Source organism: Dasypus novemcinctus, chromosome 10 (genome assembly GCF_030445035.2).
Source record: "Dasypus novemcinctus isolate mDasNov1 chromosome 10, mDasNov1.1.hap2, whole genome shotgun sequence".
Classification (NCBI taxonomy): Eukaryota; Metazoa; Chordata; class Mammalia; order Cingulata; family Dasypodidae; genus Dasypus; species Dasypus novemcinctus.
In genome coordinates, this window is record NC_080682.1 from 74,592,128 (window position 1) to 74,612,436 (window position 20,309).

Sequence of the window (20,309 nt, forward strand, 5' to 3'; positions counted from 1 at the left end):
TTTTCTTCTCTGAAAAACGGGCCACAACAATCCTGTGAAGCGAGTAGTGAGGGGCACCCAACCTCGTGGAGAGCATGGAGTAAAACAAACTTGGCTTCAAATCCTAGCCTTGTTACTGGCTGGGTGACATTGGGTTTGTTACTTAATGCTATGCTTCACTTTCCAAGTCATAAATTGTAATGAACACCTGGGCTGAGTACTAAACGAAATGTCATTTTTATGGCGATGTGGCCCCTGCCTGCATTATTTGCCATACAGGTAACTTGGCTCTGGTACCTGCGGCACGAATAGCCCAGCATGCAGATCACAGATGTGAAAGCATTAGGCACCGCCTCTGAACGCAGGGGAACCAGCCGGGCTGCTTCTGACAGAGTACCTTTAACCAGGACTTAGCGCCTGCTGGGTTCGCTGGCTGTAAAAGCTCCGTGTAGGTTGGGCAGAGCTGAAGCCCGCACACTCCTGTGAGCGCCGGCTCGAGTGGAGGCGGTGCGACAGCCTGGAAAACAGTCAGTGGCGAAAGCAGAAGTGCCCACTGCCCACCTTTTTTTGATGTATGTCGAATCCCGCCTTGCTCCAAAAAAAGCTGTCTCGGGGCTCAGTAAGAACCAGCCGCTCAGCGCTCTTGGCGGTGGCGCCCTGCCCAGTGGCCCCAGCTTTCGTTTAAATCCAAGGGCTCTAGGCAGCAGGGCAGCACCCCCCGTGCGCTTGCATCCCGCAGAAGGCCGGCGTACAGGTCCAAGCCGGTTCTTGAGCAACATCTGCCTGAAGCTAGACGGGCGGCGCCCTGGTTGGAGACCAAGGGAAGACTAGGCTAGGATGGAGCTAAGCGTCCCGGGCAGCCACCTGCGGTCGCGTTCCGCGGGGGCCTGAGCCACGGCTTACCCCTCAGAACCCCGGCCCTGCAAGTGACTGCTGCGGCGTGGCGCCCCGGGCCTCAGTAGCACAGCGTCCCCGCCCTTGTCGCGTACAGGCGAATATAAGCTTGTCCTGCGCTGAGAGTCAGCAATGGGTGATTCACGGACACAGGCGTAAGTGATGGAGCTGGCAGAGCCTTGCTGGAGTTTGAAGACGCGGGATTATAGAGCGGAAAGAGCCCAAAGCAAACATACGGTAGACGGGCGTCCCGATGCGTGTGCGTCTGGGCAACACACACCGCCCCGCAAGCCCAGCACAGGTCCCCAAAAAAGGGGAAACGCCGGAGGCGGGGAATGGCAGGGCGCGCCAGCGCGGGCGCAAACGGTCCCGGCGCAGGCAGGGCAACACTCTCGCCCCCGGACTCGGTTTCCCTGTCTGCAAATGAGGGCTTTGGACCAGAGGGTCTCCCAACCCTGCTGTTCCCCTAGGACTCAACAATGATTAAAGCTTAAGTTGCCCAAGGATCGGCGACCAGGAAAAGCGAGGGAAGACAACAGGCAGGGGAAAGGGAGGCGCGGGTGGCACATCGGGAGAGGAAACGAGGCGAACGCCTGGAACAAGCTTGGCGGGTTTTCAACTTTACTTCTCCCACACCTGAGTTCTCACGGCTCGGCCAAGGCCCTGAGCCCGTCGTCCGAGCCCTAGATGTCCAAGCTTCTCCCTCCACACCTACATTTCTGGAAACCTTGGAGGAGATGGTGGGCAACGCAGTAGTGCATGCCGGGGGTAGACGCTGGGACGCTCCCGCTGGGGTCCCCAGGCAGGTGAGAGGATCGCAGGCTGTGTATGGGGACGGCCCCTGGCCGGAGATCGCCGGGCGCCCGCATCCCAGCCCGCGAGCTCCGGGCGAGCCAAATTTCATTCCCCAACTTTAAGCAAGGAAGGGGGGTGTTTGCAAAAAAAAAAAAAAAAGTTTCTGAACTTTTCCCCCAACTCTGCCTCGGAGGCGGGACCGGAGGGCGGCACCTGCCCACTGATTTGCCGGCCGCGCCGGGCGGGAGGATCCGATTGGCGCGCGGGGTCCGGGGCCGGGAAGAGCGGGCGTGGGGGAGGGGAGCGGCCCTCCCCGCCCGCGGGATCGGCTCGCGCCGGGAGCGGGTTAATTTCAAATCCGGGGCTTGACTGCTCCTGGACAGTCACGCTCGCCCTGCCCGCCCGCCGGCCCGCCAGTCCCGGTCGTGGCGTTTCCCTCCGGCACCCACCTCCGCGCGGCGGAAGGACGGACTGACGGCCCGACACGCGGATTCCCGGGCCTGAGCGGGGAAGGGCTGCGGAGGAGACCCCGCTGAACCCCGCCCGCTCCAGCCGTGAGGTGAACTGACAGGTCAGCGGGACGCAGAGGGACGCGGCGCCGGGCCCGCCGGGCGCCGGGAGCGGGCAGGGGCTGGCGGCGGCGGCGGCGGCCGTTTCCCGCCTCCCGCTCCGCCGGGGGCCGTGGAGGGAGGAGCCGAGCTCCCGCGCAGAGGGGCGGGGGCGAGCGAGGGGGAGGGGCGGGGATGCCCTGGTTCCGGGCGCGGGTTTGCCCGCGCTCCAGCCCCGCGCAGCCGAGGGGCGGCGCTGGCCATGGTCCGGCTTTCCGCGCCAAATTTTTAAATCGAAGGCGGAAGGTCCGGGTCCGCCCCCGGCGCCGCCAGCCAATCGCTGGCCCGCGGCGGGCTCTCTGATTGGCCGGGCGCCGTTGCCCTGGGAACCGCGAGGATGCTGTCCGGGAACTGTCTGGCGCGCGGCGGGCCGGCAGCGCCGGGGGGAGGGGCGGCGCGCCGCGCCGAGGGGAAGTGCTCCGCGCGCTGGGCGGGTGGCGGCGCGGCGGCTGCACCTGGCCGCTTCACCGAGCAAATGCAGCTTTCCGTGGTGGGGTCCAACCTCGTGGCGCGCACCCGGCCCCCGAAGGGGAGTATGTTTTTGCACGCTGAATGTTTAAAGGAGCCTTATGAAAAAAGTCTTAATCATCAGGCATTCTTGAAACGCCCGGCGCTACGTTTGGAGCTTAGGGACGGAATTTGGAAGTTTCCCATCAAGCAATCTCCCAAGACTTTACTGCAGAGCCTGTGCACGTGTGTGTTAGGGGAAAAACTCACGCATGTAGATGTAGACTTGTATCCCGATATTTGGGATCATGCCTGCACAGCCCAAGTCGCGCGCTTAGTGCGAAGCCCTCACTTGTGAACAGGTGGGTGCTTGCTACCGGACTGGAGATGGTGGAGTCCGGAGAGTGGCCTGCTTCTCCAGCAGTGGGAGAGGGCTGTCACTGTAGTTTCCGCGGGTGCCTGAAGTCTCGTGGCAGCGGATCAGTTTGCTGAAGGATTTCACTGGCACTTTTTCGAGTTCTCTGCCCGGTGGGGCTATCTCTGGTTGGGAATAAAATGTAAATCTAGTTTGTCATTTTTCGTTAGTCTTTGTTTCCGTGGCCTGCGGTGTCCATGAAGGAAATTTCAACAGATCTGGTCGTTAACTTTTTCCCTAACTTTGTCTATTTTTTCTTTACGGATATTTTTTTAATAGAACTGGTTGGATTACTTGAAGCATCGGGATATATTTGGAGAAACTCCAGTTTTTTCGTTATTAAAAAAACCCTAAATGTGTGAGAAATTTACAGAATGGAAAATGAAAAGGTACTCTTTCATCTCACTATTCACCCTGGCAGTTTTACATGCAATGTTATCCTGACCTAACGCCACAATTTTTCAATATCCACTATATTTTTTAATGCCACCTCCTTTTTTAGTTAGTCTCTGTAAAAACCTGGAAGGAAAGGAAATTTAATTTTGAAGAGGGGGGGACTTGTCCAGAGCTAAGGTAATCTAGTTTTTAATGGTTTGGTGAAAGTCTCAAAGAGATAAGCAGAGAGAAAAGACGTTGGAATGGAAGGCCTCTACAAGAGTAAAATTTACCAACCAATGAAGTATTTATTTTTAAGAATAAAATGTTAGTTGCTTTACAATATTTCTGAGGATTCTTGAACAATAGCAATTTTTAAAGGACATTTAACATGATCTGAGATTGGATTTCTTTTTAAGGTAATTTTTTGCCAGATCACCTGATTCTTTCACTGCAAAAAACTTCATTTATGAGATAAACATTTTATAAAAGCATTAAAAAATTGTTGGTAAAGGTGTCTTGGTTGTTGTCCAACTACTGATTGCTTAAAGAAATAATCTTATATGCAGATTTTCTGAAATTTTAAAGCAGGGGTTCTTAACAAGGGGTCTGTGAGCTTGAATTGAAATTCAAAAAAACATTCTTGTGGGGAAATGTTAGTGCGAGTGTGATATATTTATTAAAGTATAGTGTGGACTTAGTAAGGGGTCCATGGTTTTCACCTGACTGAAAAATGGGTCTATGGAGCAAAAATGGTAAAGAACCCCTGCTTTAAGGTATCAGGCAAATAAGAAAATTGATGCTGCTCCTCATAATCTGAGGCAAAAGACAGCAGCCTTTAGAAAAATGCCATTTTTGGATCAGCAGCTCTAGGGTATAGATTCTCCTTAGGGTCCCTATTGAACCCATCACGCTGACTTCCACGTAAGAACATCCTACTCAAAGTGAGAAGATCCGGGTTCAAGACCCACATGACCAATTTCAGCCTTGGTTTCCTCTTCTGGAACACAGGGGTCCATGAAAATGCCAACGGAAAAGCGTGAGAAATCCTGAAGGGTCACACATATGTATTATAATCCCATTCATCCATGCTCCTAAAGTTTACAATAGTCACAGACAGGAGGAATGAGTGAAGTCCCTGGTATCCAAAAGAGGAAGAAACATTAAGCTTATTTTTGAACTGCTGTTAACTTGCCCTCTTTTGTCTCAGAGTGGCAGTCCTGCCTTTCCAGGACTAGCCTTGTGAACCTAAGTAACTAATTTTGCTTCTCTGGGCCCCATTTTCTTCATCTGTAAAGTGAGAGGGAGTAGATATACAAAGAACAGACTTTTAGGGCCAGAAATCCTGGGCCCAGGCACTCTGCTGCTCCCTGCTAGATTTTGCTGTCAAGTCTGGTCCTCTGCCTGCTGAACACCAGCTGCATGCAGTCATTGTCCTAGGTGGATACACAGAGGAGCGAGACAGGGTTTCTTCCCTGGAGGCCTTTCCCTATTACAGTGGCATGAGTAAAAGTAATTCCTAGGAGTTTTAGATTACTTAAAAGTATAAGTCCTATTAGGGGAAGTTGAGCAAAGGGTATATGGTCACTCCCTATCTATCTTTGTAACTCTTTCTAAATCTGAAATTATTTCAAAATAGAAAGTATAAGTCCTGGTTAAAGTTGGGTTGTCTTTTTTTTTAATTCTTGGAACATAAGATGAAAAAAACTTAGATCTGTGCTTTATTGCAAAATATGGCAAATTTAGTTATTAGAATAGATAAAGGATACAAGTGGTCATTGAAATTTAGTTGACAATTTAATCTACAACCTCATTAGAAATTTTTCCCTCAGCAATATTTTTTTCAAACTATGTTCTTTTTAACTTTCTTTCCATCTTTCTAAATTGATTTATATTTACATTTTATATAAATGGAATCATACGATATGTTACACAATATATTTAGTTCATAGTAATGCAGTCATACTTGCTTCACTCAACATTATGTCCTCCAGGTTCATCCATGTTGTCATATACTTTAAAGGTTCATTTTTTCCTACAGCCTTAGAATATTTACTGTAAAATTTCTAGAGTTGAAAGCTAACTGATAAAGCCTGCTTGATAATGGCTTGATTTACTTCTTTAAACCAGGAAAATCTCTTTTTTGAGCCACATAAAAGAGTACTGATGAAAACTCCTCTGAAAGAATCCAGTACCCCAAATATGGTATTGGCGGAGATCCAGCCGGACTTTGGCCCTTTAACCACGCCCACAAAGCCCAAGGAAAGCTCCCAGGGAGAGCCTTGGACACCAACAGCCAACCTGAAAATGCTTATAAGTGCCGTTAGCCCCGAGATCCGCAGCAGAGATCAGAAGAGGGGGTTATTTGACAACAGAAGTGCACTTCCTGAGGCTAAAGACTGTTCACACGTAGGTTTTCACAGGGCTGGGTGGAAACTGGGAAATTGGCGGTGTGGGGGGTCATAGCTATTGCAGACATGCCAGCAATATAAAGTCTCAAAACCCAACAGGCTGGTATTAGCCTCCTTCAGAGCAACAGAGAGGTTTGGACTGCATCAAAATATAGCACTGGGAATTCTGAACCTTTGAGTTATTTTTAGCTCAAGCTTCCCCTTACCCCTGCCTTTTATTCCCCAAACTTTGCAGCTGTTGCTGGTAAATACATGTATAGTTAGTCATTGAGTGCAGGTGCCCCTAGTAAATCTGTCCAACTGCATTTCAGAATAAAACATTCTTTACCTTTTTTCTTTGTAGGAACATTTATCTGGAGATGAATATGAGAAATCCCAACCCAGTCGAAAAGAGAAAAGTTTAGGATTGTTGTGCCATAAGTTCTTGGCACGTTATCCTAACTATCCCAACCCTGCTGTGAATAACGACATCTGTCTTGACGAAGTAGCAGAGGAACTCAGTAAGTATGTAAAGAACTCATCAAAATGGTGACTTGATGGACTTCCTCCGTCAGACCCATGCTTATCTAGCCGGTGTTTGTCGGTGACACAAATATGATCCCAAGGAAATTATAAATCTCTAAATCCCTATTCAGCACAAATGCAGATACAGTTCCTAGTTTCCATGAAGCTGAAACAGAAGTTAAGAAATAAATCACAACAGAGGTTGTTTCTAATTACGTTTCCAAAGCTCTAAGTCTTTAAGGGCAACATTGTTTTATGACCTGTTTGACAAGCAGCTACCACTCTGAGACGCTGCCTCTGCCCTCTGCCTGCGGAGCCAGGCTGCCCAGTGGTATCCTCCCAGCTTCCACTGAGGGTCCGCCTCTGGGAGGAGGGCAGGACTTTAGGGCTCCCTGCCACTCAGCTCTCACCTGAGGACAGGTGGTTTTACTGAGCGCACTGTGTTTGGCAAACGTTGCCATGTCTCATGGCCCCCTCCCCTCCTCCTTGACTCTTTCTTTATAGACTGAATCTAGTTAGAGCTAAAAAGTGGCAAATTTGGGGTACCATTGGAGTCCTGAAAATATCTCAATCTAACACTGTTAAGAGGCATGTAGGAAAATATATTTTAATACATAGCTGCCATCCCCCGTGTGAGACATTTTGCCCTTCTGGTACATTTTTATCAATATCAACTTTATTTCACATTTTAAGAAAATGCCATTTAGATTCATCTCCTTTTCATGTACACGTAGTTGTAGCTTTGTAGGCTATATCCTTTAATTCAACTAAGATCTATTGATCGCCTTCTATGTGCCAGGCAATGTAAGAGTTAAGGATACATCTGAACATAAAGGACAAAATCTCTGCCCTTGTGGAACTTACATTCTAGAGGAACAATACATAGTAAGCAAAGGATATAAGAATAAGTAATGAAAATATACATTAGGTGGTGATGCATACATTGGAAAAAAGAAAATATAGACTATAGCAAGGAGGATCAGGGCTGCCTGGATGGAGGTGCTTTGCAATTTTAAAGTGATTGGTCAGGGCAGGTCTTGGTGAGAAGAGAACGTGTGAGCAAGGACGTGAAAGAAGCGAAGGAGGGAGCTGTGAGCACATCTGTGAGATGAGATTCCGGGCAGAGGAACAGCCAGTGCAGAGGTCTTGAGGGAGGAACAGATCTGGCTTGTTCCCAGAGCAGCAGGAGGCCAGCAGGAGGCGCCCTTATTGAAACAGGGCTTCATTAAACACTTTTCCAGGAGGGCTGTATTGAATCAAATGTTTGAATTTAAGTCAACGTTGAAAGTAAAATTAAGACAGTGAACAAAGAGAATTCTAACACTGAAGAATATTGAAAACCTAGTCTAAATAATGGGGTACAGGATTACTAGTATCACATTGTATGGTAACTAAAAAACAAGCACAATGAGACCCAAAGAAGGGTGGATTTTTAATTTTTTTATATGGATGTTCAAAAACTGTCATGGTTATCACACTTTTCTGAACTCTCATAGCACTTTGTATGTGTCGTATGCTTAGGCAGCTTAGTGTGTTTGTAGGGCAGGGGTGGGAAGAGTGTACAAGAAATGTGTTGGAAATCGTGGGCTTTGGAGTCAGCTGGGCTTGTATTAAATCCTGGCTTTGTCATTTAACTAGCTCTGTGCCCTGGGGTGAGCTACTCAGCCCATCTGGGCCTCCAGTTCTTCATCATTAAAGTTCCAATGATAGTGCCTACCTCACAACTTTAGGGGGAGAATTCACCAAAGCTATGTGGCACATATTAGGTCCTCAATAAATGTGACCTTTCTATTTCAGAGTAGCATTATGGCAAGCTTAGTTATTATTGTTATTATTATCGTTAATAATTTGAGAAAGGGACCTGTCCTTTTCACTCACACTGTTGAATGAGTGTGCTTAAAGTAAGTAAAGGTGTATTATCCAGAACCTACTTTCTAATACACACAGAAGAAAAGGTAAGTTACTCAGTGCAAAACACATTAAAAACATGATCTTAGTACCATGCACCTTTTTTGCAGATGTTGAGCGCCGTCGCATTTATGATATTGTGAACGTCCTGGAGAGTTTGCATATGGTGAGCCGCCTAGCCAAAAACAGGTACACTTGGCACGGACGACATAATCTCAACAAAACCCTTGGGACTTTAAAAAGCGTTGGGGAGGAGAATAAATACGCCGAGCAGATTATGATGATCAAAAAGAAAGAATATGAGCAAGAGTTTGATTTTATTAAGAGTTACAATATGGAGGATCATATCATCAAATCAAGCACTGGCCAAAATGGACACCCAGACATGTGTTTTGTTGAACTCCCCGGAGTGGAATTTCGGGCAGGTGAGAGAATTGCTGAGCCCAGGTTGCATGCACTTTTTGTAGGTCTAAAGAAAAGGTTCGGAAGAGCACACAGCTCTGAAGCTATTGCTGCCTTTAATGTTAAAATGCTGCAGTTGTCAACTGTATGATCAGGTTGTGGTATTTTTAGCCTTGTTACTTTAGAAGTCACTTGTCCCCTCATGAATTTTAATTCTCTAATCCTCGTCCTTCTCCAAAGCTTCTGTAAACAGCCGCAAAGACAAGTCCTTAAGAGTGATGAGCCAGAAATTTGTGATGCTGTTTTTGGTGTCAACGCCCCAGATAGTAAGCCTAGAAATTGCTGCCAAGATTTTAATTGGTGAAGACCATGTGGAAGACTTGGATAAAAGCAAGTTTAAAAGTAAGTGTCATGGACTGCCATGGACTACTGTATTTTGGACCTATTCTTAAACATAAACTCTCAGTTACAAACTGATTTCCAAATACATTGGGTACATAAACAGATTTTTTCCAATTATGCTTTTAAATCTTCAGTTCTCCCCAGAAGCACTGATAATACTGCTTTAGCTAACTTGTAGGATTCAGATATGTGAAACTATTCTTATTTGTCTAATACTTTAACTTATAAAGAATTCCTTAAAATAACTTCATCCACTACTGTAACATTGTCCCCACTTTACAGATGTAGACTCTGTCCTGTCTGAGGTCTAAAGGGACAATAAATTATAAAGTTGGATGGCACCCCAGGTCTCCACTCTTTCCACTGAATTTCATGTATGAGGGTATAAATAACTCTTGTAAAATTGTCCCCTTAAGTGACCTGAAGCACAGCTGGTTTGCCACTTTGAAAGAATAGTTTCAGCCAGAATCTCTGCTCTGAAGTGGAAAGGGATCATGGATTGGGTTCCTGAGAAAGCTCTGCCCTCTCCCCTATGCCCAATTTTGCGGAACCTCCGCGAGGAGAAGTGGGGCAAGGTGTGGAAGGAAGTGCTCAGCTGGGGGACACTGGCCATTTGAAGCTTCAGGAAGAATGGTCGGCAGCAGCTGGACAGTTAGGGAGAGACACCCCAAACAACCTCAGAGGTGTGGCGGATGCCTGGCAGCTGTTACACAGAAGCCCCTTTCCATCCATGTAAGCTGTACTTGTCCCATGCAAGTATATTCAGAAATCCTTAGGTCAATAGTCTACCTATAAAGACAAAATTAAATACACAGCAGCAGCAATAACTTCCAGCAATAGTGCTGGAAAACGGTTTGGGAGATCTGCAATTTCAGAAAGCATGTCCTGATACTATTGATGCTTCTTCTGAATTCACTAGACAGTTCTCAACTCTCTGTTTCACTGGTTAGTCACACCCTTGGAAACTGATTCCAGGAACTGGAATGTGTAATTTGCTGAATCCCCAGGGAGTTCAGAACCTTCTGGCATGGCTACAAAGAAGGGGCTTCATTTGTAATATTTTACTTTTAAGATGGAATTATGACCAAACTTCTTTTTAACAAAAATTTTTAAGATTTGCAAGATTTGTACAATTAACAAATGTACACTTTTATATATTATATAAGGACAATATAAAATTTCCACGTGGGGTACAGAATATTCCAAACTTTGCTATTAATTATTTTATTATAATTACTAATTGTAATAGTTTACTGTTATAAACTATTGCAAACAGGAAAGTAATCCCATTGATGACAGAGGCTTTATTTGTATTTCATAAAATTCATCTGAATCTATCAAAAGACACCCAAGGATACCAATGACAGATGATATATGACTGACAGGGAGCTGTACAGAACATATGTCCAGGGTGCATGGTAATGTTTGGATATACTCATAGTGGCAACAATTAAAAACCACAGTAGGGGGGGTACTGGGTTCCCGGCCAGTGGTGCTCTGTCGTGGTCCCTAGGGGAGCAGCGACAGTCTCCCAGGTACAGTGGTGGGGACCGGGAGGGAGTGAGGGTTCAACAGTGAGCCCCTGATACTAATGACTATGCTTGTGAGCTGATAAACCCAAAATAATAACAAGGCCTAGAGCAACTTTGTGCCTGGGAATTTCCTTCAGTCAGCCTTCATGTTACTCAAATGTGGCCAGTCTCGAAGCCAAACTCAGCATGTAAATGCAATGCCTTCCCCCCAGCGTGGGACATGACACCCGGGGATGAGCCTCCCTGGCAACGAGGGACCACTATCAACTACCAACTGATGATGCAACTGGAAAATGACCTTATACGGAAGGTTCAATGCGGATCAGCAGAATATCCATGTCTACATAAAATACCATGACTTTAAAATGCTGTTTGACCTAAAGTAAGGGGGAAATGGAAAGGAGAAATGAGTTTATATGGCTACGAGTTTCTAAAAAAGAGTCTGGAGGCTGGCAGAAGGTTTGCCCTCATGCACAACTGAGCAGAGTCAGAGAGACAGATAAAGCAGATACAACCCCCAGATATTGGTTCCTTTGAGGGCTAAAGAGACCCATGGGAGTTATGGTCATGGCCGATGGGGTTAACTACCAGGGCAGATGGCCCCTCTTTGGAAATGGTGTTTATGTGTGATGAATCTGGACTCAGATGGGATCTCCCTTCATAAGACTTTCATGCTAATGTGCTGGAGGTGCAGTTAATGTTGGGGTTTAAGATATATTTAGGGGATTTGAATCTCTGGACTGACAATGTGATAGCCAGATCCTGAGCCTCAACAGACTCCAGCACCTACAATCTGATTTATTGGACTTACCACACTCAGCTAAGATGGAGGTGAAGAAGGACAACCACCACACCATGGAGCCTAGAGTGATTACAACTGAAAATGGGAGGATTGCATCCAGCATCCAGGTGGAATCTGAGCCTCCTCTTGACATAAAGGTGCAATGGACACAACCAATCCAGTGTCCACATAGAAGAGGTGGCATTGGATTGGGAAAAGTGGACATAATGGACAAAGGGTATGGGGAAAGGCAGGAAGAGATGAGAGGTGGAGGCGTCTTCGGGACATGGAGCTGCCCTGGATGGTGCTTCAGAGGTAATCACCGGACATTGTAAATCCTCACAGGGCCTACATGATGGAATAGAGGAGAGTATGGGCCATGATGTGAACCAATGTATATGAGGTGCAGAGGTGCCCAAAGATGTACTTACCAAATCCAATGGATGTGTCATGATGATGGGAACGAGTGTTGTTGGGGGGGGGGGGGGAGAGGGGGGGTGGGGGGGTGGGGTTGAATGGGACCTCACATATATATTTTTAATGTAATATTATTACAAAGTCAATAAAAAATAAAAAAATTAAAAAAAAAAAAAAAAAAAAAAAAAAAAAAAAAAGACACCCAAGAATGGTGACTTTTTGTAAAAAATCTATAACATAGTTCCCGATAGAGTCATCTCATTAAGTCATTTTTCCTTTTTCAACAGGTGCTTTTGTCATTTCAAACTTAGAACCAGCAGTAACTGAAACTGCTAAATATGTAAAACTACAGTTTGTTTTAATTAAAGCAGTATTACCAGAGTAACTTAAAAAGAGTCAAATTTCTTTTCATATGACATTGATGGTTAGGATAGCTTTTAGAATATACATGAAGTCCTTATGAAAGAAAATTCTTTAATCTTTCATTCTTCCATTAAGTAGAGTATATACTTCTTTTTTCCCCAGCAAAAATTAGGAGGTTGTATGATATAGCTAATGTTCTGAGTAGCCTGGATCTTATCAAGAAAGTTCATGTTACAGAAGAAAGAGGCCGGAAACCAGCTTTTAAATGGACAGGCCCAGATATCAGTCCAAATCCCAGTGGTATGTATTTTTTTCCCTTTCATTCTTTGCTTCATTATTTTGAATTAAGACACATTTAGAGCTTCTCTTCCTTCCCCTTCCAACCTATACTCCCATGTGGAAAGAATATACGTAAGTGGTTGAAAAGGCAATTAAAGATGAGTGCCAATGTAGAAAGTTTGGCTACTGGCTCCACCAGCCACTCAAGGTCCACAACCCAAGGTTCACTCTCCTCATCTGTAAAATGGGAGGAACAATGACTACTTTGTGGGGTTATCATGATTTTGGATATAATCTCAGAGAGGGTTCTTTGGGTGCAGGGATTCAGAGTGTAGGCTCTGGAGCCGGACTGACCCGATTCATGTCATAGCGGCACATCCCACTCGCTGAGAGACTTGGAGTCAGCAGGTTAATGTCTCTACATACCAGTGCCCTTGTCCTGAAATGGGGATGCATAGCTCTACCTCGGGGAGCTACTGTGAGGATCACCATATTTCCTCAGACCTAAGGCTCCACTGATTATTTGACATCCATTTTTTTATATAAGAAAGAAAAACCACAAATAATTACACTACAAGGCTTTCGTGTGTGATCACTTGGAACAATGCCTGGCATGTAGCCAATGCTCTGAACTGTTGCACTATTATTTCTAAAATCATTCGTAGAACTACACTTATATTTCATATCTCAAAAGGAAGCCAAACCACCATGTTTTATTACACTTTTTAATATACTTTTTCTATTTCAGGCCCCAACACCGTCATTCCTTTTGCCTCTTCTGATTTGGAAGTGAGGAGGTCTTCAAAAGAGAACTGTGCCAAGAACCTCTTCTCCACTCGTGGGAAACCAAACTTTACTCGACACCCATCTCTTATCAAACTAGTAAAGAGTATAGAAAGTGATCGGAGAAAGATAAATTCAGCCCCCAGCAGCCCTGTCAAGACTAATAAAGGTATGTCAGGTGCTCTTCTAAAACCAAGAGTTCCCTTTTATCTGCTTTGTTAGCTTACCTGATCCCTGCAGTAGTTTGTAGGACTTGTTTTAATTCCCAAACACTCTTGAAGCTTAACCTATGCATGACATAAAGGATAAAAAGCAATTTGTTGGGTTTATTGTTTAATTGCTGTGTAATTGGGGGGTAGATGTTTTTGTTCCTTTAACTTCAGTGAGGTTTCATCTGTGCGAACACTTGTTCTTTTACCAGCTGAAAGTTCTCAGAATTCAGTGACCTTCCCAAGTAAAATGGCTCAGCTTGCAGCTATTTGCAAAATGCAGTTAGAAGAACAATCGAGGTAGGTTGGCAATGCTGTTTAGTAACATGATGAATTACTTTTACAATGCATTATGAGGATTACTTATTTTATGTAAGAACAGGCTAGCCTTGGAAACTGGCAAGATAATCTTTTCTATAAATCATACTCAGTCATTATAGAAACTATCTGCTCATTTCATAACAGCATGGCTTTAATCTGAAGCTTTACAGTGGCAGACCGTTTCAGAGAAAATGTGTTTCCATGGTGAAATTTTTTAAATCTTGTTTTTTAGTGCACCCCCCCAAAAAATGAACATACAGCTGGCAAGATCTGGGCCCTGCAAACCAACAGCTCCTCCAGACACTCCAGTGAATGCTGAGCTGGAGCTGACAGCACCACCCCTCGTCCAGCCTCTGGGGCTCGTCCCGCTGATCCCCAACCCAATGTCATCAGCCATGCCCGTGATCCTACCTCAGGGCCCTTCGGGCCCACCCTATGCCATCTACTTGCAGCCCACCCAAGCCCAAAGCATGACAACGCCCCAAGGCCTGAGCCCAGCAGTCTGTCCTGCCTCCTCTTCCAAAGGTGCTGGGTCAAAAGATTACACCGATGCCACCACCGAGAAGGCAACCAGTGCTGCTACAAAGTTGAATGCCTCCACCAAGCCTGGAAACTTGCTTCCAGCACCAGAGAAACAAGCTGCAAAGAACCGAGATAGGGAGTCCACTGGAGAAAGAAGCTCGAAGAGGGCGAGCATGCTTGAGGACAGTGGTTCCATGAAGAAATTTAAAGAGGACCTAAAAGGACTTGAAAATGTCTCCGCAGTAAGTACAGCCTTGAACAGTGCAAAGCTTTAGGAATTCCCTGTCGGATTAGAGGAGAATTTGGTGGTTTGTGAAATTTACTGGAGTAAAGATCAGTCTCTTAACACATGGGACTGTTCCTTAGCATCCCATAATCCAAACAAAGTCCTACACAGCTAAACCCCAGCCTGGGATGACAACAGGGACCTTTTTAACCTTTGAAGGGAGGAATTATTTGCTGTCTTTTTACAGCCCCACCAGTGGCTGCCCTTAAGTCCATTTCTCCATCACATACCGGAATGCAAACACCTGTCACCAAAGTCTTAAATACTTTTCAAGCAGACGTAACCCTGAATAAATGGATAGAATAGGGTTCCTGTAACTCCTGCTTTCTGAGTCATTACCTAATATATATTTCATGTCATATAACTAGCATCTGTTGTCCAGAAGATAAATTGTTCCCATTTTTTTTTTTTACATTTTTGACTTAGAATTTAATGCAAATTTCTATTCTATGTAAATAGAAATATCCAAACTTATCTTGGCAAATTATAGGAATATTTGGTGCATTCTTTTCTAGAGATAGTGACGTGATAGGGCATCTTTTTTTCTTAGGTGGAGATTAGTTCGGGAAAGAATTAACATCGGATACCTACCCACATACCGGATTCATAGGTTCTAACCCCTTTTAACATAGATTGTCTCATTTTCTTCCTATAAGACAGTTATGTATGGAAGTCATTCTCATCAAATAAACACCACTAAATGTGGAAGCGGAAGTTAATCTCTTATTTTTGTCCCTGCTGGTAACTCAGGCTATTTTACTTCTCCCTATCTTGTTTGTCTGCATCCATAAAGTATTTATGTCACCAATTTTTCCTGATCACCTGCTGGGTGTAAATCTCTGTGCTCTGGAGCCAATCAAACCTAGCGTCATCCTTTGGTGGTGGTTGCTTTTGAATATTTGCCCCTTAGCCATATTACAGTTTTTGTGAGGTTAAGTGAATTTAATACCTGGAAATCTACATAATACGGTGTGTGATCCTTTTAAGGCTTCAAATAAGCTGAAGGGTATAATCTGTTACTGTTGTTTATTAAGGAGGCTTTAGAGTTTGTCAAATCTTCCCTGAAGATGGCCTCATAGTAACTGTTCGTAACATTAATTATCTTAGTATGTATGATTTTGCATTTAATATACATGCTAGGGGGAAAATCACAAGGCTTTGACTTGATTCAATTTTCTGGAAGGTCCATAATCTCTTTGAGCCCACGGGTATGATTTAGGAATGGTCTCCTGTTGCTCACTTAATTATTCAGGGTTTTGATTTTCAGTAGCTAGACTTTCCATGGTCCTCTGCTTCTTTTTCTATCTTTTTGATTTCATTTTGACCATTCTTTTAGGAATGGACTAAGCAGAACAAAGAAAACAAGAATTCATGTATTAATCAGTTCATTCAGTAAACATTACTGAGAATCTACCCTTCCTCAGGGTGCAGAGGAGACAGTAAACAAACAAAAAGGAAACGTCGTAGTGAATGATAAAGGTGAAAATAAAACAGGATGAGGTGATAGGAAGAGGGAGCTGAGAGGGCTACTCTAAGCTGGATGAGATGACATTCAAGTTGAAATAGGTCAAATTCATCCATTCTGCTATTTAATAGCTCTAAATTAAAAGAAAAGGAATCACTACTATAGATTATAGGATTTTGTGGTGAATATAGTTTGCAGAAAATTGAAAAATAGAGGACTGAAGACTTGAAAGAGTTAAACCAGCAACCAGAATAATTTGTACCTTGATAGCATTTAATTAAAGATAGCAAAGAATAGCTATTTGTAAAACTAAATCCGCCCCTTAAAAACTCCCTATTCCTGCAGCTTTCATGGAATCTAGGGATAAAGATTTAAATACATACCAAGCATCTAAAAAAAAAAAAATTAAAAGTTCATGGTACATTAATGCAAGGTATTAATAATAGGGTGGTGTATTGGAACTCTGTATTTTATGCATGATTTTTCTGTAAATCCACAGCTTTTCTATTAAAAAAAAAAAAAAGGGAAAGAAAAGTTTGTGGTACACTTTTAGCATTGTCGATCCTGAATTCATTAATTCCCAAGGAAAGGACAGGACCTATTAAAAACTAGATCAAAGTCGAGTTTGTTGCTGTGAAAACGGACAGAAGAATGAGTATGAGGAAGATAAAAGGAGAGCCCTTAATTTACAAGAGCTGCTGTTAGCTTTTGCCAGCCCTGCTCACAGGAAGGCAGAAGCAAACTTTTCTAGCAGTTCAGCCACCCATGTAAGCCTCTTCTGTCTGGTAAAGTACAATTATCAAACAGACATGGGATGTGGGAGAACACAGCCAACACTCAGACCTTTTCCATTTGGAATAGAACTTTATAAAGCATTTGCTCCAAGGCATTTGGGTCTTTTACATGAATTAATCAGTTCTCTTTTTCATTTGCAGTTTTTTAATTCTGGTGCCCTTTAGTTTGCATATTATAAGACTTGTTTGCTTGGTATCATTAGAACTAAGGGGGAAAGTCCCTTTACTCTAAATCAGGGATCAGCAAACATTTTCTGTAGAGGACCAGATAAAATATGTTGGGTTTTAAAGACCACATGGTCTCTATCACAACTATTGAATTCTGCTCTTGTAGCAGGAAAGTGGCCATAGACTAAGTAAGTGAATGGGCGTGGGTTATGTTCCAATAAAACTGTTTTTACAAAAGCAGACTGAGGAGGGGGTGGAAATTTGGCCCATGGGTCATAGTTTGCAGACCCCTGCTCTAAATCAACATTTCTTAAAATGGTTTCCTTAACTACTAGTCCTCCTTAATAGTCTACCAATAAAGTTAGTTGTCAAATAGTTTGGGAAATGCTACAAGCTGTATGCCCCATTTGGAGGTTTACAATGCATACTCATTAAAGTCTCTCAGAGATCCTCTAATAAAGATACCATTTACCTGTGTTTAATTCAATATTTCTCAAACATATTTGACCATGAATTGCATAATGCCTGTTTGCATCCCATCAAACGAGGGTATCTGAGAATACTCTGGGAAATACCATCATACATAATTCAAGTACGATCAGACAAAAATCCAGCAGCTTCATACGTGGTATCGAATCACGTGCCTTAAACTTGGTTCTGGCGTTTGTACCACATCATTCTGAGAAGTTGATAGCAGGAGAATGTCAGTGTGAGGGTGGCTTGCTAGGTGAATCCTAACAGCAGCCAGCTTCAGTGCTAGCTTTGGGATGTTTCCTCAAACCACAGATGGTCTGCATTATTCAGGACTGATGTCGGGATGGAGGGAAGGGACACTGTCAATGAGAAGCAGGATGGCTGGCCTGCCCGAAGCTGGGTGGGAGGCTTCGGTCTGACGAGACAAATATCAACAAAGGGCTTTTAGTCCCCAGAGAGGCACATGACTGTGTTTCTTCCTGTGTGTTGTGTGTAAAATAAATCCTTCCTCCTTGTTTTCTAGACCTTGTTCCCATCAGGATACCTAATCCCTCTCACCCAGTGCTCATCCCTGGGGGCAGAGTCCATTTTATCTAGTAAAGAAAACTCTGATACACTTTCCCCAAACCACAGGATCTACAGCTCCCCAATCACAGGTGAGTGTCTATAAAACATTCTTCAAACCTGGGGCAGTCTCAAGCTCACTGAAGTCTTGTAAGCTTCTCAGACAAATACCTGTGCTTTTAAGATATCTTCCCCCTTTTCTTTCCAGGTGTTATTCCAGTGACATCATCTGAACTCACTGCTGTTAATTTTCCCTCTTTTCATTTAACTCCTTTGAAGCTAATGGTCTCACCAACTTCCGTGGCAGCCGTACCTGTCGGGAACAGCCCGGCTCTTGCTTCGAGCCACCCCGTTCCTGTCCAGAACCCAAGCTCAGCCATTGTAAACTTCACCCTGCAACACTTGGGACTCATCTCCCCCAGTGTGCAGGTGTCCTCCAGCCCCGGGCCTGGAACTGTTCCTGTATCTCCAAGAATAGAGGCTGTTAGTGTCCTACCAGAAACCTCAGGCACTCAACAAGGAAGGGCCACTAGGTACGACTCGCCAGTCCTGGGCCAGAACCAACCAAATGGACAATCAGGTGCAGTGGCGGGAGCACAACAGGTGAGACTATTTCCATTTATTTTCATTTTTCCCTGGAGTTGTTAAGCCCGAAATATCAGTATGTGACGCTCACTTTTGCTTTCCTTCCTGGAGAGGAAAGGCATCGGAGAGTGCAGGGATTGGAGGCCTACCTGCCTTCCAAAATCCAGGAAGAGTGCCCAAGGAGCCCATATTTTTGGGTTATCATGAGATTTGTATCTTACCTTAACAAAACTATTTGAGAGTGTAAAAAAGGTTTTCACAGCCAATTCAAATAGGCTCCTGACATGTTACATGTCCATTGAGTCTACTAAGGCTGCTACAACATACATATCTGTGTGGGTTTGACTTCTTTTTTCCATTCCTCTCTTTCCAATCAGCCTCTTCCGGTGACACCCAAAGGGTCACAATTAGTGGCCGAAAGTTTCTTCCGTACCCCAGGTGGACCAACAAAGCCGATCAGTTCATCCTGCATGGATTTAGATGGTGCTAATTCAACCTCTTTAGGAACTCTCTTTGTCCCACAGCGAAAACTGGAAGTCTCAACGGAGGATATCCACTAATTGACAGACATTGGTGTCGTTTAATTTTTCAAAGAATTGTTTAATAGAAAAGATATAAACAGACTGATTTGGTGAACATATTCTCTGAAAATACTGTAAATAAGTTGGGGAGTTTACTTGATATCCAAGCAGATACTTATTTTCGTACTTATATATATATATATACACACACATACATACATATATATATATTTCTATAAGGCTAAGTTCAGCCTTCAGTCTTCCAAAATAAAAGTAAAATGTTGAACTAAAGTATATTAGCTTCTAGGGGAAAAGATTCATTTTTTCAACTGAGCCTATATTATTATGCAAAGTAACTGTATTAAAGTTTACTTCCCTTTGAGTAAATATTTGTGACGTGCCTAATAACACAGCAATCTGTTAAACTTTGCACAAAGAAAATGCTGTGTGATGTGTAATGTACTTTTAAATAGGAAGAGTATAGCTATATTTTTTGTAATTTTTTTAACCCATTGTTGCAGTATGTCTTTTTGTAAGGTTCACAACAATCCTCAATCAAGTCTATGGAAAAATTATTTATAAAATGTATTTTTAATCATAAGTTGTTCAAATTAAACTTTTATCAAATGTATTTAACATTTTTATTTGGCCAATTAGGGCAGTGTTGGAGACCATGAAAATTTATCAAACCTCATAGCACATTCTTGGAAAGAAGATTATATCCCTGGGTTCCCTTAGATTTGTAAAGTCCATCATATGTTTCTGCAGTCTTCCTCTCTTTTGATCCTCAACATTGCTCCAATTTTACAGAAGTGAAATGACTCTGGGGAGGCTGTTGTTTGGCCAAGGATGCCCAGCTAAGTCCCCAGTGCTTTCTACTACACCCTAGGAGATGAGAACGGAAAGGCAGTAGCTGAGCGCCCCTGCCCTGCCCTGTCAGCACCAGCGTCTCTCTCAGGCTCCCCTTCTCCCTGCACAGGAGGATGTGCAGCTACAGTCCCTTAGGACTTTCTGGATGTCCCAGCTCCAGGGGTGGGAAAGTAGCAATAAAGATTCTAATCTCCTCCACACTCCAAGAACTACCACACTAAACCCCCATGAGCTC

The 20,309-nt window shown here is 44.0% G+C and overlaps 1 protein-coding gene and 1 long non-coding RNA gene across 3 annotated transcripts in view; one reads left to right on the top strand and one right to left on the bottom strand.

The window, feature by feature from the left end:
- Positions 1-2,243, bottom strand: part of LOC131280052 (uncharacterized) — a 14,893-nt gene extending 12,650 nt beyond the window's left edge. Inside the window, exon 1 of the long non-coding RNA XR_009187622.2 lies at positions 2,118-2,243. This is a non-coding gene — a long non-coding RNA (uncharacterized lncRNA). The remainder of the gene's footprint in view (positions 1-2,117) is intronic.
- E2F8 (E2F transcription factor 8) lies at positions 2,005-19,835 on the top strand. Of its 2 annotated transcripts, XM_004459796.4 has the most exons (13): positions 2,005-2,239; positions 3,418-3,527; positions 5,644-5,922; positions 6,268-6,424; positions 8,447-8,761; positions 8,979-9,140; positions 12,396-12,533; positions 13,261-13,464; positions 13,717-13,804; positions 14,058-14,589; positions 18,058-18,190; positions 18,307-18,701; positions 19,061-19,835. In XM_004459796.4, the coding sequence occupies exons 2-13, from the start codon at positions 3,513-3,515 to the stop codon at positions 19,241-19,243; spliced, it is 2,601 nt and encodes an 866-aa protein (XP_004459853.2). In that variant the 5' UTR covers positions 2,005-2,239; positions 3,418-3,512; the 3' UTR covers positions 19,244-19,835. The 2 variants fall into 2 exon arrangements, with proteins under 2 accessions (XP_004459853.2, XP_012381109.2); XM_012525655.4 differs by lacking the exon at positions 18,058-18,190 and having other exon boundaries at positions 18,378-18,701.
- The last annotated feature ends 474 nt before the right edge of the window (positions 19,836-20,309 follow it).